Raw genomic sequence first — 18499 nt, forward strand, 5'->3', positions numbered from 1 at the left:
CAAGGCGTTATCCTTCGTCACCTCGCTCTCCCTCACAGGGGTCTGAATTCATCATTTTTTTTTAGTTTATTCAACAATACCTTGATTTGGAACAAGCTGCAGTGTATTCTTAAAGATAAAGCACTCAATTTTTTTTTTCACTGCCAGATCTTCACTGCCAGATCTTCATATCTACGAATCGCTGTGTACATCGCTTTTGTAAATGCTATAGTTTTCAAATTAGGAGCCTGGAACGGTTTTATGCATCATATGATGCGATTTTCCATGATCTCCTCTCACGGACAAATTGAAGTACAGAATCGAAATATTTGTTTTGAGGATCGAATCATGTGGTATAAATAACGCTCAAAATCTGGAGTGAAATCAGAAAATATTCTGAAATTCGTGATGTTTTGGTTTGGCGGGAATATCCCATTACCAATCAGCTTGCTATCGCTTGCCAAGCCAGCCATTCCTTATCAACCGTTTCGTTACAGTTCTTGCTTGAGTGCTAAAGCCACTTGATGAGCATCCGACAGTCGGCAGCAGTATTACCATCCATCCATTGGGACCATGCTCTGTGCAGAGTGTTGGTGCTGCCTAAGCAGTTTCCTTGGCTATTGGACACAATCCTGGAAGGGTCGTCACTCCAACACAGGATATCAGCAAGCTGGTACTCATTTTGCCGACCTCGGAAGGATGACAGGCAGAGTCAACCCCACCTGGTATTAATTCAACAGAAAAGGGGGATTTGAACTCAGGATCTTGGGATCCGAAGCCCACCACCCGAACCATTAATTCAATACCAGGCACTACCCTAACCATAAAACCAATACCAGCTACCCTAACCATTAAGCCAACACCAGCAGTATTATGCATGCAGTTCATGTCCCGATCGAAAGGTCAGTTTGCTGTAAGCACGAAGAGGTACGTAGACAACACACATGGATGTGGTATAAATGGGTACATTTGGATTTGTAAATGGACTTTCTGCAGGAGTGTGTGCTTACCTGTTTTTGAAAAGTTTCTTCAACAGTTTCATTGGAGTGCTTGCATCAGTGCTTAACACACTTGGTGAGTGCTCTTCAAGCTTCGATCTCGAGCTTCCACGGCGATAACGTGGCTCGGTTCTCCATGGGGACATCTCGGTACTTAGGATGGCAAAATAAATTAGGGGATTAGAACGAGTTCAAGAGAGAATTTAAAAATGTTTTCAGTGGCTACAAAATACAAAACAATGAATCCACACACCATGGCAGGATAGCTGAGAGCTACGCACACTCGGTCTAAGCTGTCCATTCTTGGATCAAATCTCAACCGAGCTATAATCTGTCATCCTGGTGTTTTCACAGGCATGGTGATCCATCAATGTGTGTGCCAAGGACGTTAAACGCCCTCCCACCCTCTTCCTCTCACCCCTCCTTCTCTGCCACCCTTTACCCTCTCTCTCAAACACCCTTCCCTCTCTCTCCCACCCATTTCCTTCTAACCTCTCCCTCTTCCTCTCACCCCTCCTTCTCTCTCCCACCCTTCACCCTCTCTCTCCCACCCCTCTCCCTCTAACCCCTCCCTTTCTGTCCCGCTCCTCATCTTCTCTCTCCCTCTCTCGTCCACCCCTTTCCCTTTCTATTCCATCCCTCTCCCTCCTCTCTCCCACCCCTCTCCCTCTCTAACCCTCTCTTCCAACGTCTCTCTCTCTCTCTCTCTCTCTCTCTCTCTCTCTCTCTCTCTCTCTCTCTCTCTCTCTCTCTCTCTCTCTCTCTCTCTCTCTCTCTCTCTCTCTCTCTCTCTCTCTCTCTCTCTCTCTCTCTCTCTTTCTCTTTGGTAGGAGTGGGAAAAGAAGGGGAGCTAGGAAGAGGGAAGAGTGAGGGAGGGGGAGTGGGATGGAGGTGGGGGGGGGGTGATGCCTCAACAAACGTTGCGTTACACTGTGAGAACAAGAGGTACGAGAAAGAGAGAAAGAGAGAAAAAGAGAAAAAGAGAAAAAGAGAAAGAAAAAAAAGAGAGAGAGAGAGAGAGAGAGAGAGAGAGAGAAAGAAAGAGAGAGAGAGAGAGAGAGAGAGAGAGAGAGAGAGAGAGAGAGAGAGATAATAGAATTTGTGTTCCACGAAAGGCTCCAGGGCAGAGGAGGAAAAAAAATAGAGAGAAACATGAGGGGTGGAGGTGGCGTTAGCAAAGAGAATATGTTATGTTTAATGACTGAATGCAAACCCCCTCCCCCCCCAAAAAAAAACCCATGTCACAATAGCTGTACACACAACGACACAGAGTTTATAAAGTAATCTGCTGGCACATCTGCAAAAACTTTGAAATCCCAGTTCCAGAAAGTTTGTGGGAACAAGAACCAAAAGTAAATACTGAAAACATGAAAGCAAACACTGAAAACATGCTCACGTACTTCCTAATGATCCCATCAAGCGTGAACATCAAAAACAAAGCATTGCAACCAGATATCAAACTTCGGTACAAAAAAAGAGAAGGCATAGCTAAATGAGGTGCTAATACTAGTGATTTTGGACTAAACGATGCAGAAATCAAGAAAATGACCAACTACCAAGGCCTCAGGAATGAAGTGAAAACATCCTGGAAGCCAAAGTTGTACCAGTGATAGTTGGAGCTACAGGAAAGATGACGAAGACCTCACAGAGCAATTAAAACCCATCCCAGGGAATATTACTACAAACAAACGACAGTTGGAAGCTGTCCGTGGCTCAGTGATGATCCTGAAGAGAGCCCTCAGCACAAAACTTTGAGAACAGAAAACTTCACAGCTTGACTCAATCGCGACCCCTTACCGAAATGAAGGTGGATACTTCGAGCTCACCCTGGTAGGACTCCATTACACATCATTCTGAAACCTGCACTAAAAATCTAATCGGCTTGTTTTTGTCACCTAACCAACTCATCCACCGAGTTTTGTAATAATTTGCCGACATCCTTTTGAAATATTATGTTGCATATCATTTTTGGCCCTATCTCTCAACAGTGAAGAATCACTTAAAATATATAAATGACCGTTTTTACAGCCATTTTTCCCTGCTGTGCAGGGGTTAGGCTTTTACTTGAGGCAATGTTTTTTATGGCCAGATGCCCTTCCTGACGCCAACCCTGGTCGCCTCTTACGACACACAGGGATATGGTACACCTATTCTAACCGGGGCATACACCGGGACCAGAACACTGGTACTCACTTCGCCGACCTCAGATGGATGACAGGCTGAGTCAACCCCCTGGTGTTAATTCAGCAGCCAACGGGGCTTGAACTCAGGATCCTGGGATCCCAAGCCGCCACCCTAACCACTAAGCCAACACCAGGCTTAGTGAAGAATCACTTAGTAAATTTAAAAAAATAACTTCGTATCTGTATTCGGATCTTCACCAAAATCGAATTTATTAGTCTTAGTCACACACTCAACCCATCCACCAAGTTTCATCCGAATCTGTCCAAACTTTTTGATATATATATATATATATATATATATATATATATATATATATATATATATATATATATATATATATATATATATATATACACATACATATATATCATGTTGTATATCGTGCATATATTGTTTTTGGCCCTATCACTCAATGGTGAAGAATCACTGAAAAAATTCTCGTATCCGGATTTGTATCTGGATCTTCACCAAACTCTAATCAATTCATCCTTGTCACACATACCCAACCTGTCAACCAAATGTCGTCCGAATCAGTCCACAACGTTTCGAGATATCCTGCACAAAGACAAACAGACAGACACACAGACAAGGATGAAAACATAACCTTCCTGCACTTTCATTGGCAGAGATAATTATTACAATCTGTTTAATTCAGTGCAAATTCCGAGACTAGTAATTTGCGGAGATCTTTGGGCCTCCAGATCCGAGGGTTTGCATTTGTCGGACTTCTGATGCAACAATATATTACAAATTACAAGGCAGATCACAATTTTGGAGAAGTGCAAAATAAATAGTGAACCTTTAAATACTGTTGCGGATCCGGGGTTCGAGGCTTGCCATGAGGGGAAGCACTTGGGTCCCTCCCGAACGCCCGGTCCTGAGGTCCAGGCACAGATCACTCCCCACACCGGCAGGTTGCTAAGCAAGCACGAATTCTGATTGGCACGGCCAATTGGGCAGGGTTACACTACTTTATGTGATACCTTACCTGTGGACGGCTGACGAATTGGGGTTACGTGCCCTCAGCGCACTCTCAGATTACTGCCGAGCATTACAGTGAGTGTGCGCTGGCAGACAAAGCAAATTATTGGGGTAGAACTTTCCGTCTAACCTTACTTGTGCAATGCGTCGGACCAATAAAGGAAAAGACAATGATTGGAAATAACAACAAACAATTATTTATTACAAACACACAAGCAATCATTTAGAAGCAAGTATTCATAAGCAAAACAAAAGTATTCATTTAATCTTACTTAAACAAAAGACTTGGCCATCATTCACTCAGGGGCAAAGAATAAAACAAGGACTTGAAAATAAAATAAAAGTAACCTATGGAGAAAAAGAAAGCAGTCTTTCCTTCTCTCCCTCACCTCACACAAATATACAAGGGAATGTGGAGGAAAATGGATAGAGAAGATGGGCAGTGGCGATGTGACGTGATGGGGGACATGCAGCCTTGTTCCTGAGGTGCCCAGACCCAGTAGGCGAGTCCTCTCCGGCATACCAGATATGCGAGCTAAATGTGTGACTCAGCCTTCTCTGCTTTAGTCCTTCTTCCTCAGGTCCCCGTTGGTGAGGTGCCACGGTTCACCTGCCTCATCCTTCGTGGCTGACAGGATCGAGAGGGCAGGATGACGCTCGTGAAAAGAGTGTTCTATTTCCACAGAACCTCGACACCAACTGCTCATGAAACCTTCCTTCCTTTACCCTCACACACTTTTGTTCCTTCCCTCACGAGCCTTCTGAATCTGCTTTCTGCCTTCTCTTCTGCTTTCTCTCTTTTGCATCTCTCAGCCTTTGTGCTTTCTGAGCCATCTGCTCAGGAGCGCTTTTCGTCCCTGCTTGAGCGAGCCTGCCCTCCACTTCTGCCTTTTTTGCTTCCTCTTCACATAAGCTCTCTTCTTTCCTCCCACTGGTCCACAGCTGATGGGGACGAGAGCATGACATCACTTGTGGAAATTGCAACGCCATTCTGAGGAAACTTTCAACGAGGCCACCGCACCGCCGAAAGCAGCGCCGAGCCCCCAGTCCCCTCCCTGCATGCGCAAAATATCCACTCGCACTGTTCCGCACTGCACCATGCCTGCAAGAAGCACCACACCTCGTGGGTCACAACGAGCACCAAGCATCACGAACATGCATGCAAGATGCGACACAAACATGCATGTGAGAGCACACAATGGGTTATTAAGCAATGCGCGGATGGAGGGAACGCAGAGAGGTATTCTGCACATGACCAAGGGACATGTGAGGCAAAATGAGTACCAGCTTGCTGGGATGATTGAGCCATTCAAGTATCCCGCGTCAGAGTGGTGACCTGTCCAGAATTGTGCCCAATAGCCCAGGAGACTGCTTAAGCAGCACCGACGCTCTGTACAGAGTATGGTTCCAATGGATGGATGGATGGATGGAGTGGAGATAATTGGTCGATTGTTGAAACGGGCCGATGGGGTAAAGTAGGGAAGAATGAAAGTAGCAGAGGAATTCAGCAGAATGATGGTGTAAAGGAAGAAAGATTGAAAGTAACAGAGGAGTAGTGGGGGAGACATGACACTGGAAAAATACAGCGTCGACAATGCATGCCCCCCCCCACCCAAACAGCCCTTTGCAAGGACTATCTAATCAATGACTCATGAAACAAGAAAAAGAGCAATCAGAGATTGCAGATCCTTGCCAGGACTTCTTTTGTGTGGTGTATTTTGTATGGAGTTTGTGTACTGGGGTGTTACATAATTAATTAGAAGTGCCACTTTATAACTGCTGGCAGTGATGACCGGGTAGCAAGAAGTCCCGCTTTGATTGGACACCTGACCCATGATTTTTGTTTTGTTTTGTTATTATTATTCATTATTCAATTTAATTTAGAATGGGATTAAAATTAATTCAATTCAAATCGAATGGAAGATCAAATCGGTACAGTCCTGCATTGGAGTAATCAGAAAGAACCAAAACAAGCAAAAAGCAAAGATGAAGTCATCAGGAGAAACCTCGATAGGGTTCCTATTTCAGCTGCTACTCCTCCACCCACAAACCCATCCAGGCACAGCCAAGTAAAGTGAGCTTTATTCAAAAAAAAAAATCAAAAAAACAAAAAGAACCAATATCAAAAAATTAAATCATTCTAGCTGCCAGACCATGTGTCTGATAAAGTTGAAATTTAAAATATGTACTCCGCATCACGATGAGATCATAAATCTGGAGTTTCACGTATATTGATGGGGCAGTTCCAGAGAAAACATTATTTAATATTGTTCTTCAATCCAATATGGCTGCCATACCATGTGACCTATCAATTATTCCTTAATAAACTTGTACACCCATGCTTGGGGAGCATTTGTGTGAAGTTTCCCCTCGATTTGTCCAGCCGTTCTGGAGAAGATTTTTTTTATAGGTTTTAAAGTAAATCCAATATGGCTGCCAAACCATTTTACCTATGATGTCATATGTATGAACCTTTTGTTCTGAAACATGTAAAGTTTCACATCGATCTGTTCAGCCACTTTAGAGAAGAAGATTTTTGAAGGATTTTTTTTGTTTTTTTTAACAATATGGCTGCTGAATCACATCTCCGATGACATCATCAACTTTTTTTTCTGTGGACCATTTTATCTCGAGATGACCCTCAAAAAATTTCATACTGATCACATGTGGCGTTATACATATGCAACTAGAATGAGCACTCAATAGAGCGCATACCTTCGCCAACGCTACATTTTGCCCCCCCCCCCCCAGAAACCATTGATTGTGAGGGTATTTAATCCCATACCACATCTGCCATCTCATATGTGTTGTGATGGCTTAAAAACATTAAATTTCCTGCTGTTTGACACTGATTCACATACATTGTACAATTTCTGAGTGAACTCCCTGACCTTTTTGGGTGTCGGTGTCAAAGTCAATCTGATGACAACTGGTCACATTATAAGAAATTATTTTCTGGCATTTTAGGAGCATTTAGCACACACGAGTTTCTGTTTTTCTAAATAAAATAAGTTATTTATCGTGAACAAACAAACATTCATTGTACAAAAATGACGATTTTGATCTTTTCATGACCTCGACCTTGACCGTTGTACTCTTAATTTTGTAATTGGTATTAGAGTGTGGGGAACAGAACAGTCAACATTTTGGTGTTGGTTTCATGCAAATCGGATAAGAATTGACCGTGTTATGACTAAAACCGCACATTTTGCAATGTCGTGACCCCCCCCCCCGACCTTTGACTCCCAACTGCTAATAAGGGTTATTACCTCAATGTGTCATGTCACATATCACAAGATGGGGCATTGAATTCTGAACATTTTGGCATTAGTTGCATGCAAATTGGATACAAATTGACCACGCTATGGTAAAAAGACGATTTTGACCTTTTCATGACCTTGATCTTGACCTTTGACCCGATCGCTCCCAAAATCTAATCAAATGGTCCTCGGCTAATAACCAATCATCCCACCAAATTTGCTGCGATACAGTTCAATACTTTTGGAGTTATGCGAATAACAAACAAACACACATATTCACAAATAAATAAATAAATAAATACACAGCGATCAAAACATAACCTTCGCAACAAAGTTTGCGAAGGTAATCATAAGGTCATAACGAAGGCACCTTTGACGTCATAAAAAAATCATTTATTCCCAACGAGGAATACTTGCCCTGTGCCGAGTTTCAATTTTTTCCTTGATGCAGTTTCAGAGATACAGAGGTCCAAAGTTTTTCTGTTTTCCAACATGGCTGCCACACCACATGATGTGTGACATCATATTTGTCAATATACCATTCTACATGAGTTGCCGCACTTATGGTGAAAAATTTGTTTCAATCCGACAAGCGGTTGCGGAGAAAAACACAAAAGTTCTGTGCAGACAAACAAACAAACGGACCCAAACAAAATACCCTTTCCTTCGGTGAGAGTAATAACTGATCCTCGAGTCATCTACATGTCCATATATCCACCTACTCTCCCTCTGGAGTAAGTCTTCCAAAACCATAACAATATTATCTCTATCTTCCTTGAGATTGTATTGGGAGAAGTGGAATTTTGTTACAATTTATTATTTCTGGTGTCTATCTGCTACTAAGTACATCGGTGTTGTTTTTCCTTTTGAAATAATTGTGTGTGTGTGTGTGTGTGTGTTTTCACATGCACCTATGCATGTAGAGGTCGTTTTGGACAAGTTTACTCTTGTGTTGAAAAGGACACAGGTCTTCCCTTCGCTGCCAAGATCATAAAGGCACGAGCAGCGAAGGAAAAGGCAAGTTGTTTATGTTACACAGACTTGACAGCATGTAGTCCATTGATGCCTCATACCTTCAGTGAATCGATCTTTGCCAAGTTTTAGATCACTTGCTCGTTATCAAAGTGAAAAAGCAAATTTTATTCATCTCACTCTACATTTTGTGCCCACCCTCCCAAACTTTTAAATCCCACCTGTTCTCAAGGAGGAAGTGAAAAACGAAATTGGAATAATGAACCAGCTTCATCACGACAACATTATACAGTTGTATGCTGCCTTCGAGACACGAATCAGCTTCACACTTATCGTAGAGCAGTAGGTGACCCGTTGAACGTACCAATAATTATCAGTCACTCTCATTCTAAATGAGCATCTTTTGAGACGTAAGGGATTAAATCAGGGATGAGAGATAAATTTTACCAGTGTTTACCCAACTTTAGATCAACACAGGATTTAAACTGAATTCTGTCCTTACCTATTATCTATCTCCATACAATGAATGAATGAATGACATTCATTGCATGAGGATTCATCAGTAAGTTGGTGACCTCAAACAAAACTGTAAAAATGAAATATAGATGATTTTTCAGTTAGCAGGTTAAACAAATTAGATTATGCAGTTCTAAAATTGACCTTTTTGTTGGAGCCGTAATTTTTCTTCTTTTGTGATCTGATAAACCTTTAAAAAAATTATTTTGGAAACTGCTTTATTAAGGAAAAAATGCTTTTTTTTGTAGAAAAGGGGTTAAGGAAGAAACGGTTTTAGACACAAACATGAGGGGAGGGTTGACAGAGTTGGGTATATGAATAGTGCCGCATTTTCTATATCACAATTAATTACCTCATGCTTAATTACTCCAGTACATACATCCAACATATGAGATAACATGCAAAGTTAGCCCCTAGAAGTCATTCCCACAACAGTATTTTAATCCACGACTTTTGAAATGACCTAATCCGCCCCAGATTGCTTGGCGTGCATGTGCAGAAACCCCAAGTAACGAAAATAAATCTGGACAGCCTGGATATATTTCATCCCTCCCAGATAAAGATTGCAGAATGAAACGACTAAAATTTTTTTTAAAGAATACAAAAGCACTTGAAAGCATACCTGCGAGAAAGGGGTGTGCTTCTGCACAATGAAGCAGTTGCATTTCCTGATTAAACTCATCCAAAAAGTTGATGTGTTGCAGTCCGTGTTGTAAAAACTACCAACGATATGGGCCCGTGAAAGGCCGAAGGTTTGTATTTATTTCTCGTGTTCATATATTCTCACGAGTCCGATTTGCATTCAGGAACATCACAATTCTAGCTTTTCGACGAGCCTCGCCGATGTACATTAAATTTTTTAAAAGGTGGTGAACCATTATGAAATTTCCACTCTGTAGTGTAGTCTAAATGCTGAAAATTGTGTTTAAAAGACGATTTGAATCACAGATTCCATGCTATTAATTGCAGCTTAAAGGTGCCCTGTGAACAGAACCAAATCATTGCAAAGACACACACGGTGCACGCGCAAAAGGCCTCATTTAGCACTCATATTTCATTTTGAAAGTCGCATATTGCCAGGCAGTGCCATTTGAATAGCAATTGGGAAACAACGCATGATGCAGACAGGCATGTAATACTGTGGGAAAGGAAGTGAAAAAATAGGACCACAGGACCTTTAGCTTACCTGGGCTCTGGCCTAATGTTGTAACCCAAATTTGGGAGCATTCTGACTGGTGGGTGTGAGGAAGATTTTTGAAGGAATTTACATGATTTTCCCAAAAATGTATGAAGTTCACCCATTTGACACTTTTGGTCAGCTGATAGGCATGACCTCTGCAAGTTAACATCGCTACCCTGGCCAAATGTTGCAACTCAAATTTGGTAGCATTCTGACTGCTGGGTCTGGAGAAGAAGATTTTTGGAGGAATTTATGCAATTTTATGAAAAATTTACAAAGTCCACCAATTTCACACACTTTCGTTCACCAAATGTTGTAACCCACATTTGGTAGCATTCTGACTGGTGGGTCTGGAGAAGAAGGTGTTTGAAGAAATGTTTTGTCAGCCATTTTGACCTACTTAAAGTCACGTGACTGTAACGAGCTTTGTAATCCCCATTACTAGTCAAGAGCGAAACGTTGCTGTCAAATTTCAGCCAGATCGGAACAAATAGGAGACGGATGGACGAACGGTGCACGGTGAAAATACCTTTTCTGGAATTTCTATTCCAGATAAGCTAAACAAAATAAAGATGCTGACCATGTAGCTGTGTTGTGTTCTGAATCATGTCTGTGAAAAAAGATGGCCTCTTTTCACCTTGATGACTTTTTCTGGATCCTTTGAAATTTCATTTATCGCATTACTCAACGAAAGAGTTCATAGAACATGATACCCTGTGCAGTATTATTATTTTGTATGTCACCTATGGGTGCTAGTTGCATCATTGATGGGAGCACGGCTGTGCTCCTGATGCAGTAACCCCTATTTCCAGTAACCTGGTACTCATTTTGCCAACCTCAGAAGGATGCCAGGCTGAGTCAACCCACCTGGTGTTATTTAATGGATTTACAGGGGCTCAAACTCAAGCCCCTAATATCTTAAGTCAGCCACCTTAACCGTTAAGCCAACACCAGGGGTGTGTTCAGTTACCACATTTCTTGTAGAGTGCTCGCCAACTGGCTTAAGCACTCAAGCAAGCACTCCATTCGAAACCGTTGATAAGCAACAGATGGCTTGGCAAGCACTAGCTTGCTGCTTGGCAACTGAACACATTCCAGGCCTACCCCGCACGTGATGTATTGTATAATACTTCAATTTTAATAACATAATGATTTTAAAGATCATTAAAGAAAATCCAGAAATTTAGTGCAACTGAAGCAGACTTGTATGCCTCAACCTAAAACGCTGTAATAACACAATGTCGAGTCGCAGTTTAGGAGATGGAGGATTTATTGATCACCATAGAACGCAGTGTCAAACAGCATTGTCTTCACCCAAACCCTCTCACATGCTACACCCTCTTATGCGATATATTGATACATAGCATCTTGGAAGTATTGTGAAGGTGATCTGTGTTCTACAGTCTTCAAGTATATAATTCAATTCAAATGAAGGTTTAAAGAAGTTTCAAGGAAAATAAATGAATTAATTCCAGGTTTTACCGCTGTTTCCCTGAGTGTCTATAACATCACCCGATATAATACTTACATTAGCTCTTCGTCCCTGTTGTTTATGTCCTTTGTGACATCCTTAAAAACAGTAAGTTGTCCTCTTTGGAATGATTTTCAATTTTGTTTGATTGCCAGGCAGGCAGACAGGGTAAAAAAAAAAAGCAATTACCCCACTCCTCTCTGCACATGTGCATTCGGGAAGAATTCAGAGCCAAAATATGGTAAAATGGCATACTTGTCTTCAAATTCATGTTCCGATTCATGTTCAAAATATAACATTCAGTTTAAATAAGTTGTTCCTCGATCATAAACTGACAAGACAGATCGATGGATGGACATGAACCAATTGCTTAACCCCGCTTTTCACTTCGCATGCGCGGGGTAATAAACCAGGACTTAATGTTATATTGTGTAAGTTATCATATTTGTGATGTTGTTGAAGTCAAAACAGATGTCTCTGACTGATTTGTGACAAGCAAAAATTTCAAAAAGGATGGAAATAAATTGGTATTCAATTGACTTTGCCAGTTGACTATTCGTATCAGAACTTTGTTCGTGGCCCTTTTGCATTTTGCCAGTTCATCGGCAAGGAGAATGTATTTGTTGAATCTCAGTTACAGCATTGCTTAGTTGTGGAAAATAAGTGAGTTATTTCCTATACTTTCCATCGTGGATGAGACATTTTTGCGATTTGAAATGACATTTCATAATTGGAAAATGAAAACTATATTTTCAATGGAGGTCTTTCAAGGTGGAGATAGATCTTCTTTGTCTTGCTGTTGTTTGCATTGCAGTGTGGCAGGTGGAGAGTTGTTCGAGCGTATTGTCAGCGAGGACTACAATCTGACAGAGTTGGACACCATCATTTTTGTCCGACAGATTTGCGAGGCTATTGCGCACATGCACCAACAGTACATTCTGCACCTTGATCTCAAGGTGAGGTGCAGGAAGGGATAAAAAGTTGAAAATGAAAATCCAGTTATACTATGCTCCACCAAGCCTCTGTGTTTTGGGGGAAGGAAAATTTATTTTTCCACCTAGCCTCGTCACCCTCACCTTCACAGTGGTCCTGTGAAGAGGGTTTTCCTTGTTTCAGGACTCTGCGAATGGCACCAGCCAGTCTTCTTCTTCTTCCTCATCCGAGTCTTCTCCTTCCTCTATATATTCTTCTTTCTTTTCTCCTATTCTGCCATTTGTAGTCTCAGTTATTCTGCATTTTTCTTGTCCAGGACTCCCTGTTAGATCTCATTACTTCTGTCTCTCTGAAGGGTACTGGAAATAAACATGTCGCAGGTCATGGCTACCTGGTAGTACAGGATCCCATATACTTTAGTAATGCTTTGAGAAGCTGATCTATCAACAGGTGTAAAATGCCAAAATGGTTGTACTACCATGTATTTTTCAGTTGCATTCCTTCTTCTTCTTGTATATAGCAGCTATCATTTTGTTAGGGCGTGACTATGCCGCTGATGCTATGCCCCTATACCAGTACACTGGTACTCATTTCACAGACCTCAGAAGGATGACAGGCTGAGTCAACCCTACCTGATGTTAATTCAGGGGCCAACGGGGCTCAAACTCAGGACCCTAAGATCCAAAGCCAACCACCCCAACCACTAAGCCAACACCAGGCTTTTGGTTGCATTCCTGAGGCCACCAGAGTGGCATTGTTATGAAAATGTGTTTGCTTGAGTTTGTAGGGACCCTGCTGAGTCTCTTAGACTGACCTGTGAATTTGTTTGGGTAACTTTGACTGACGTCTTCTTCTTTTTCTTCTTCTTATGTAATGTGTTTATTCTGACAAAGAATATGGTTATACAATCTAAGAATAACAGATCTCTACCTGCAGGTGCCAATCCACCAGCCTGTGTGCAGCAACGCTCAAATTCATTGAATATTTGTTTCTCCAATGTCAGGAGCTTTTGCTCCAACTTTTCTGCTGTGCAATCTTTTGTTCAGCTTCACTCACCTGACCGGCTGGATCTATCTGAGTGTCACTTGGACAGTGGCATCTCGTCCGTTTCTTTCAACTTACCTGGTGACATTTTTCACTGACTTGATCGCCCTCCTTGTAATCTTGGTATCTATGTGAAGGACTCTCTACCTTCAGCTTGTGAAATTTATCTTGAAAGTGGCTTTCACGAGTTTGTGTTTCTGTCTTGCTGTCCTGCATTCAACAACATATCTCTTCTTTCTGTATCACTTGCCTTCCTTTCCCTCGTGTGCCACGCTCAATGAGATCTCAGACAGCATTGACAGGGCTATATTTCACTCCATCTTTCTGCACACATCATGGTATTTGGTGACTTCAACGTTCACCACAAGGAATGGCTGGTACACTCTCGTAATACTGACATTCCTGGTATCGATACCTATAATTTCTCAATCTCAAAATATCACCCAAATTGTTTCCTCTCCCACTCATATTCCTGACCATGCCTCTAATGGAAGATACTTGCTCGATCTCTTTTTGTGTTCTAACCCTGGTGACTGGGTTGCCGATGTCCTTCCTCCAATTGGTAACTCATGTCATTGCACTGTTTCTGTTTGTGTCTCTATAAACCTCATTCTCAACTCCAGTGCATCATTTTCACCAAACAGTGTTTCAGTTTAGGAACGAGGATTGGGATGGATTTCGTTCATTGCTGATTTTCCATGGACTGCAGATTTTAGTCTTGGTCCTGATATGGATGCTGAGGAAATATCCCTATGGATTCACACTGGTAAGCACATTTACAGTATATTCCCTCACGTATCCATCAAGTGAAAGGTTCATTCCCATCCATGGTTCACTCCGGCTTGTGCATCAGCAATTGCTCATCATAACCACTATTTCAAGGAATACCATGTGCAAGAGTCTCTGAATTCCAAATGTCTGTTCCGCAAACCAAGTAACCTCTGCAAAAGAGTTCTTGAGGATTCTAAGCAGCAATATGCAGCTTCTGTAGCCGATTCTATTGTGACTCAATGACTTCGCTCCAGGGACTTTTGGCGGATGACCAACAGTGTACTCAACCTCAATAAATCTTCTATACCTCCTCTCTTTAATGGGCCTGAGGTTGTTACTTCACCTCTGAATAAGGTTAACCTATTTTTAAATTGCTTTAATTCTAATTCTACCCTCAATGATCAGGGACACCACCTTCCTGATTTTCCATTTCGTGCACTCTGATATTCCTGTTCCATTTATCACACCGAAGAAGGTTGCCAGAATTATTCATATTCTCGATGCCTTGAAAGCGAATGGTCCTGTGATTGTATTGAAGATGTGTTGGCCTGAACTGTCATCGATTCTTGCCAAGCGAAACAACCTGTGCTTGCCTGTTTTGGTGTTTCCATCATCCTAGAAAGTTGCTTCTGTTGTCCCTGTTTTCAAGGGTGCTTCTAAGCCAAGCAACTATCACCCCATCAGCCTGTTTCCTGTAATAAGTAAGGTATTTGAATGCTTCATCAATGAACAACTTCTCAGCCATCTGGAGGACAATGAACTTCTCACTGACTGCCGGTATGGCTTTCACCATTCCCATGCAATTGGTGATCTGCTATCCTTAATCACGGATCATTTCAAAGGGCATTACAGCTCAAAGGTGAAGTTTGATTATAATTTGCTTTGGATATCTCAAAAGCCTTTAATAAAGTGTGGCACAAGGGTCTGCTCCACAAGCTTCAGTCGTATGTTGTATCTGGAATGATGCATTCAATAATTTCAGCTTGCTTTGTCATCGCACTGTGTTTCTTGATAATGACAACTAGCGTAGTTCGGCTCGCTACGCTCGCCTCTCCGTAGTCGTTGCAGAGATTGGTCACAGATTTGCTGTGTTGGAACGATTTCCACCAATTATATTACAAACATTTATTTTCTACAAATGTATAACTTGCAAAATCGAAGTTTTCAAGTATCTTGGTCAGTCGATTTTGTTACTTGGTAAAAAATAAATTTCGCCAAGTATGTTGGTCTGTGGTGTTTCTCTGTCTGTTTGTCTGTTTGTTTGTTTGTTTGTCACACGATTTTTGGCCACAGTTTTCAAGCAATCGTTCTGAATTTTTTTTTTGTGTGTAGGTGACCGACCAAGGACAGCAACGCTTGATTTTGGTGAAGATCCGGATCCGGATCCGGATCTGAGAATTTTTAAAGTGATTCTTCACCATTGAGAGATGGGGCCAAAACGATATATAGCACAATATCTCAAAAAGTTGTGGATGGATTCACGCCAAACTTGGTGGACAGGATGGGAGTGCGAATTGATTCGATTTTGGTGAAGATCCGAATCCAGATCTGGATACTAGAATTATTTAATTTTTAACAGATTTTTCCCCACCTGGCTAAAAACGATATTGCATGAAATCTGAAAACGTTGTGGACGGATTCGAATGAAACTTGGTGGACAGGTTGGATGTGTGACAAGAACTAAATGATTCGATTATGGTGAAGATATGAATCCGGATCTGGATTCGAGAATTTTTCAAGTGATTCTTCACCATTGAGAAATCGGGCCAAAAACAATATATAGCACAATATCTCAAAAGGTTATTTTGGGGTCTTTTGGGTCTTCAGGTTCCTCAGGGTCTTTGGGGTTTTTTGGGGTCTTCTTGGTCTTTTGGGGTCTTTGAAGTCATCTTGGACTTTTGGGTCTTCAGGGTCTTTTGGTTCTTTGGGGGTTTTTTTGAGGTATTTAGGGTCTTTTGTTGTCTTTGGGGTCTTTTGGGACTTTTCAGGTCTTTTGAGTCTTCAGGGCTTTTTTGGATCTTAGGGATCTTTTGGGGTCTTCAGAATACTTTGGGTATTTTGGGTCTTTGGAGTCTTTTTGGGTCTTTTGAGTCTTCAGGATCTTTTGGGGTCTTTGGTGTCTTTTGGGAATTTGGGGTCTTTTGGGACTTTGAGGTCTTTTCGGTCTTCAGGGACTTTTGCATCTTTGAGATATTTTGGAGTCTTCTTTGTCTTTTGGTCTTTGAGATCTTTTGGGTCTTTTGGGGTTTTCGGGATTTCAGGGCCTTTGGGGGTCTTTTGGGGTATTTGAGGTCTTTTCGGGTATTTTGGTGTCTTTTGGGTCTTTAGGATCGTCAGGATCTTAGAGGGTCTTCAAATCTCTAAAGGATCGAAAGGTACATTCCAATATTACATAAATAATGGACATATAGTTATACGGAGGATGGGCAAAGGGAGGGATGGAGGGAGGGACGGGAGCAAGGAAGGACGGACGCACGCATGCAGAGGCTGAGCCCTTTTTACAAGAGATGTTCTGTTTCAGCTCTGGACATCTGTTGATTCAATCAACACCACTCATAATGAGGTTGGAGTTTCATTGGACAATGATTTAGAGAATGTGTTGAAGTGGGGGCATGACTGGCTGGTAACCTTCAATGCAAAGAAAACTAAAATGTTATCCATGTCTCGCTCCAGAAACAGGACTTTCCCTTCTGTGCAGATGGGGTCTTCAACCTTAACTGAATCATATGATCTTTGGTTCTTGGTCTGGACAGGGACACCTTCTCTAACCTCTATTGGGATAAGCAAGTACATTTCTGGTATTGCTGAGAGTGCTTCCAAGCACATTGGTTGTCTTTATCGAGCACAGAGGTATTTACCTCCTGATGCTGTTTTGTACCTGCATAAGACAACAATACGTCCTCTCATGGAGTACTGTTGCCGCATTTGGCCTGGAGAACCAACCTACCACTTATCTTTACCTGATCGGCTCCAGAAATGCATAGTTAACCTGGTTGGTTCGGAGATGGGTTCAACTCTTCAACAGCTCTCTCACCGTAGGTCAGTTGCCGTCCACTCTTGGTCTGTTCTCGAGATATTTTCCTGGCAAATGTTCTGCTGGACTTTCTAACTTGGTTTCTCCTGGACGAGTGTTTGGAGGAAAGACTCTGTTTGCCATCTCTGCACACCCATGCACTATAGCTGATCCAATGTGCAGAATGACAGGCTATGCAGATAGTTTTATCCCTCGTGCAGTCTCACTTTGGAATTCACTACCTGTAACGTTCTTCCCATTATCCTATGATCTACTCAGCTTAAAGAGGAATACCAATTCCTACTTCTTTCATCTTTGAGGTTGCATCGCATTTCACCTGACTTCTGCTACTGCCTTTGTCTTTCTTTTATTTTATCCTTATTTTTTTTTTATCTCATCTTCCCTTAGCCCCTTGCCTCGGGTGTCTTTTTGCCTTGTTTGGGGCAATTTCCATTTTTTTAAAAAAAGCTTCTGCTTCTCCATTGCAATCTCCCTTCAACATTTTAATTTATGAGTGTGAGAATGTGCAAGAAGAACCATTTAGGTGACTTCTTGATCATCATCCAGCCTAAATATATTTTCATGTTCTCATTGCCCAAACAGCCTGAAAATATCCTTTGTGTGAACAGAGAAGGAAATCAAATCAAGATCATAGACTTCGGTCTCGCCCGAAGGTAAGAAAACTTGCTATCCTACGATATTAAATCAGGCAGTTCTCTGTATGCATATCTGAAACTCGTCGGAAAAATAACACAGGGCCAAGTCAATCTCCACTAAATTTTGCATATGTGTTGGAAGTACCCAAGGCCAGGTCATGGGGATAAACCTGCGGGGGAGACCAATTTCGATTTTCACCTGTACACGTGCCACAGTGCAAGCTGTTTACTGACTCTGCTGCAGAACGGGGGGTTTATTAGCCATGGCACAAAATATATATTGCCACACTTCCCACACTACTCCTCCCGCCCGACCCCCAACAAGCTGCTTCCAAAGTGCTTCTAGTTAAGTAAATAGAAGACACATTCAACTCAATGATAACAATAGTTGCCCTCCATAATAGTTGTCTTCTCTAATACATGCCTGATTGTTTTCTGGTTTGAAACATTTGATATTGATACTGCTTGGGTTGTTTAGAATGCTTCCCCAAATATTTTCAAAATCAAATTTACTGGATTGCAATTAAAAAAAATTAGCACA

At 41.7% G+C, this 18499-nt stretch overlaps 1 protein-coding gene and 1 long non-coding RNA gene across 7 annotated transcripts in view; one reads left to right on the plus strand and one right to left on the minus strand.

Annotated features, from left to right (window-relative positions):
• The window catches only part of LOC147023282 (uncharacterized), a 157181-nt gene extending 155617 nt beyond the window's left edge, over positions 1–1564 (minus strand). The window contains exons 1-2 of the long non-coding RNA XR_015060123.1: positions 1231–1564; positions 990–1130 (exon numbers count right to left, since the gene is read on the minus strand). This is a non-coding gene — a long non-coding RNA (uncharacterized LOC147023282). The remainder of the gene's footprint in view (positions 1–989; positions 1131–1230) is intronic.
• LOC147023283 (myosin light chain kinase 3-like) overlaps positions 1–18499 on the plus strand; it is a 193249-nt gene that overhangs the window by 146793 nt on the left and 27957 nt on the right. For all 6 annotated transcript variants that reach the window (XM_085888522.1, XM_085888520.1, XM_085888521.1 and 3 more), the window contains 4 exons: positions 8326–8419; positions 8607–8716; positions 12356–12497; positions 17906–17976. In XM_085888522.1, the coding sequence (XP_085744648.1) occupies positions 8326–8419; positions 8607–8716; positions 12356–12497; positions 17906–17976 (417 nt within the window). The remainder of the gene's footprint in view (positions 1–8325; positions 8420–8606; positions 8717–12355; positions 12498–17905; positions 17977–18499) is intronic.

Source organism: Eptatretus burgeri, chromosome 7 (genome assembly GCF_056783735.1).
Source record: "Eptatretus burgeri isolate ZD-2024b chromosome 7, Ebu_testis_v1, whole genome shotgun sequence".
Taxonomy (NCBI): Eukaryota; Metazoa; Chordata; class Myxini; order Myxiniformes; family Myxinidae; genus Eptatretus; species Eptatretus burgeri.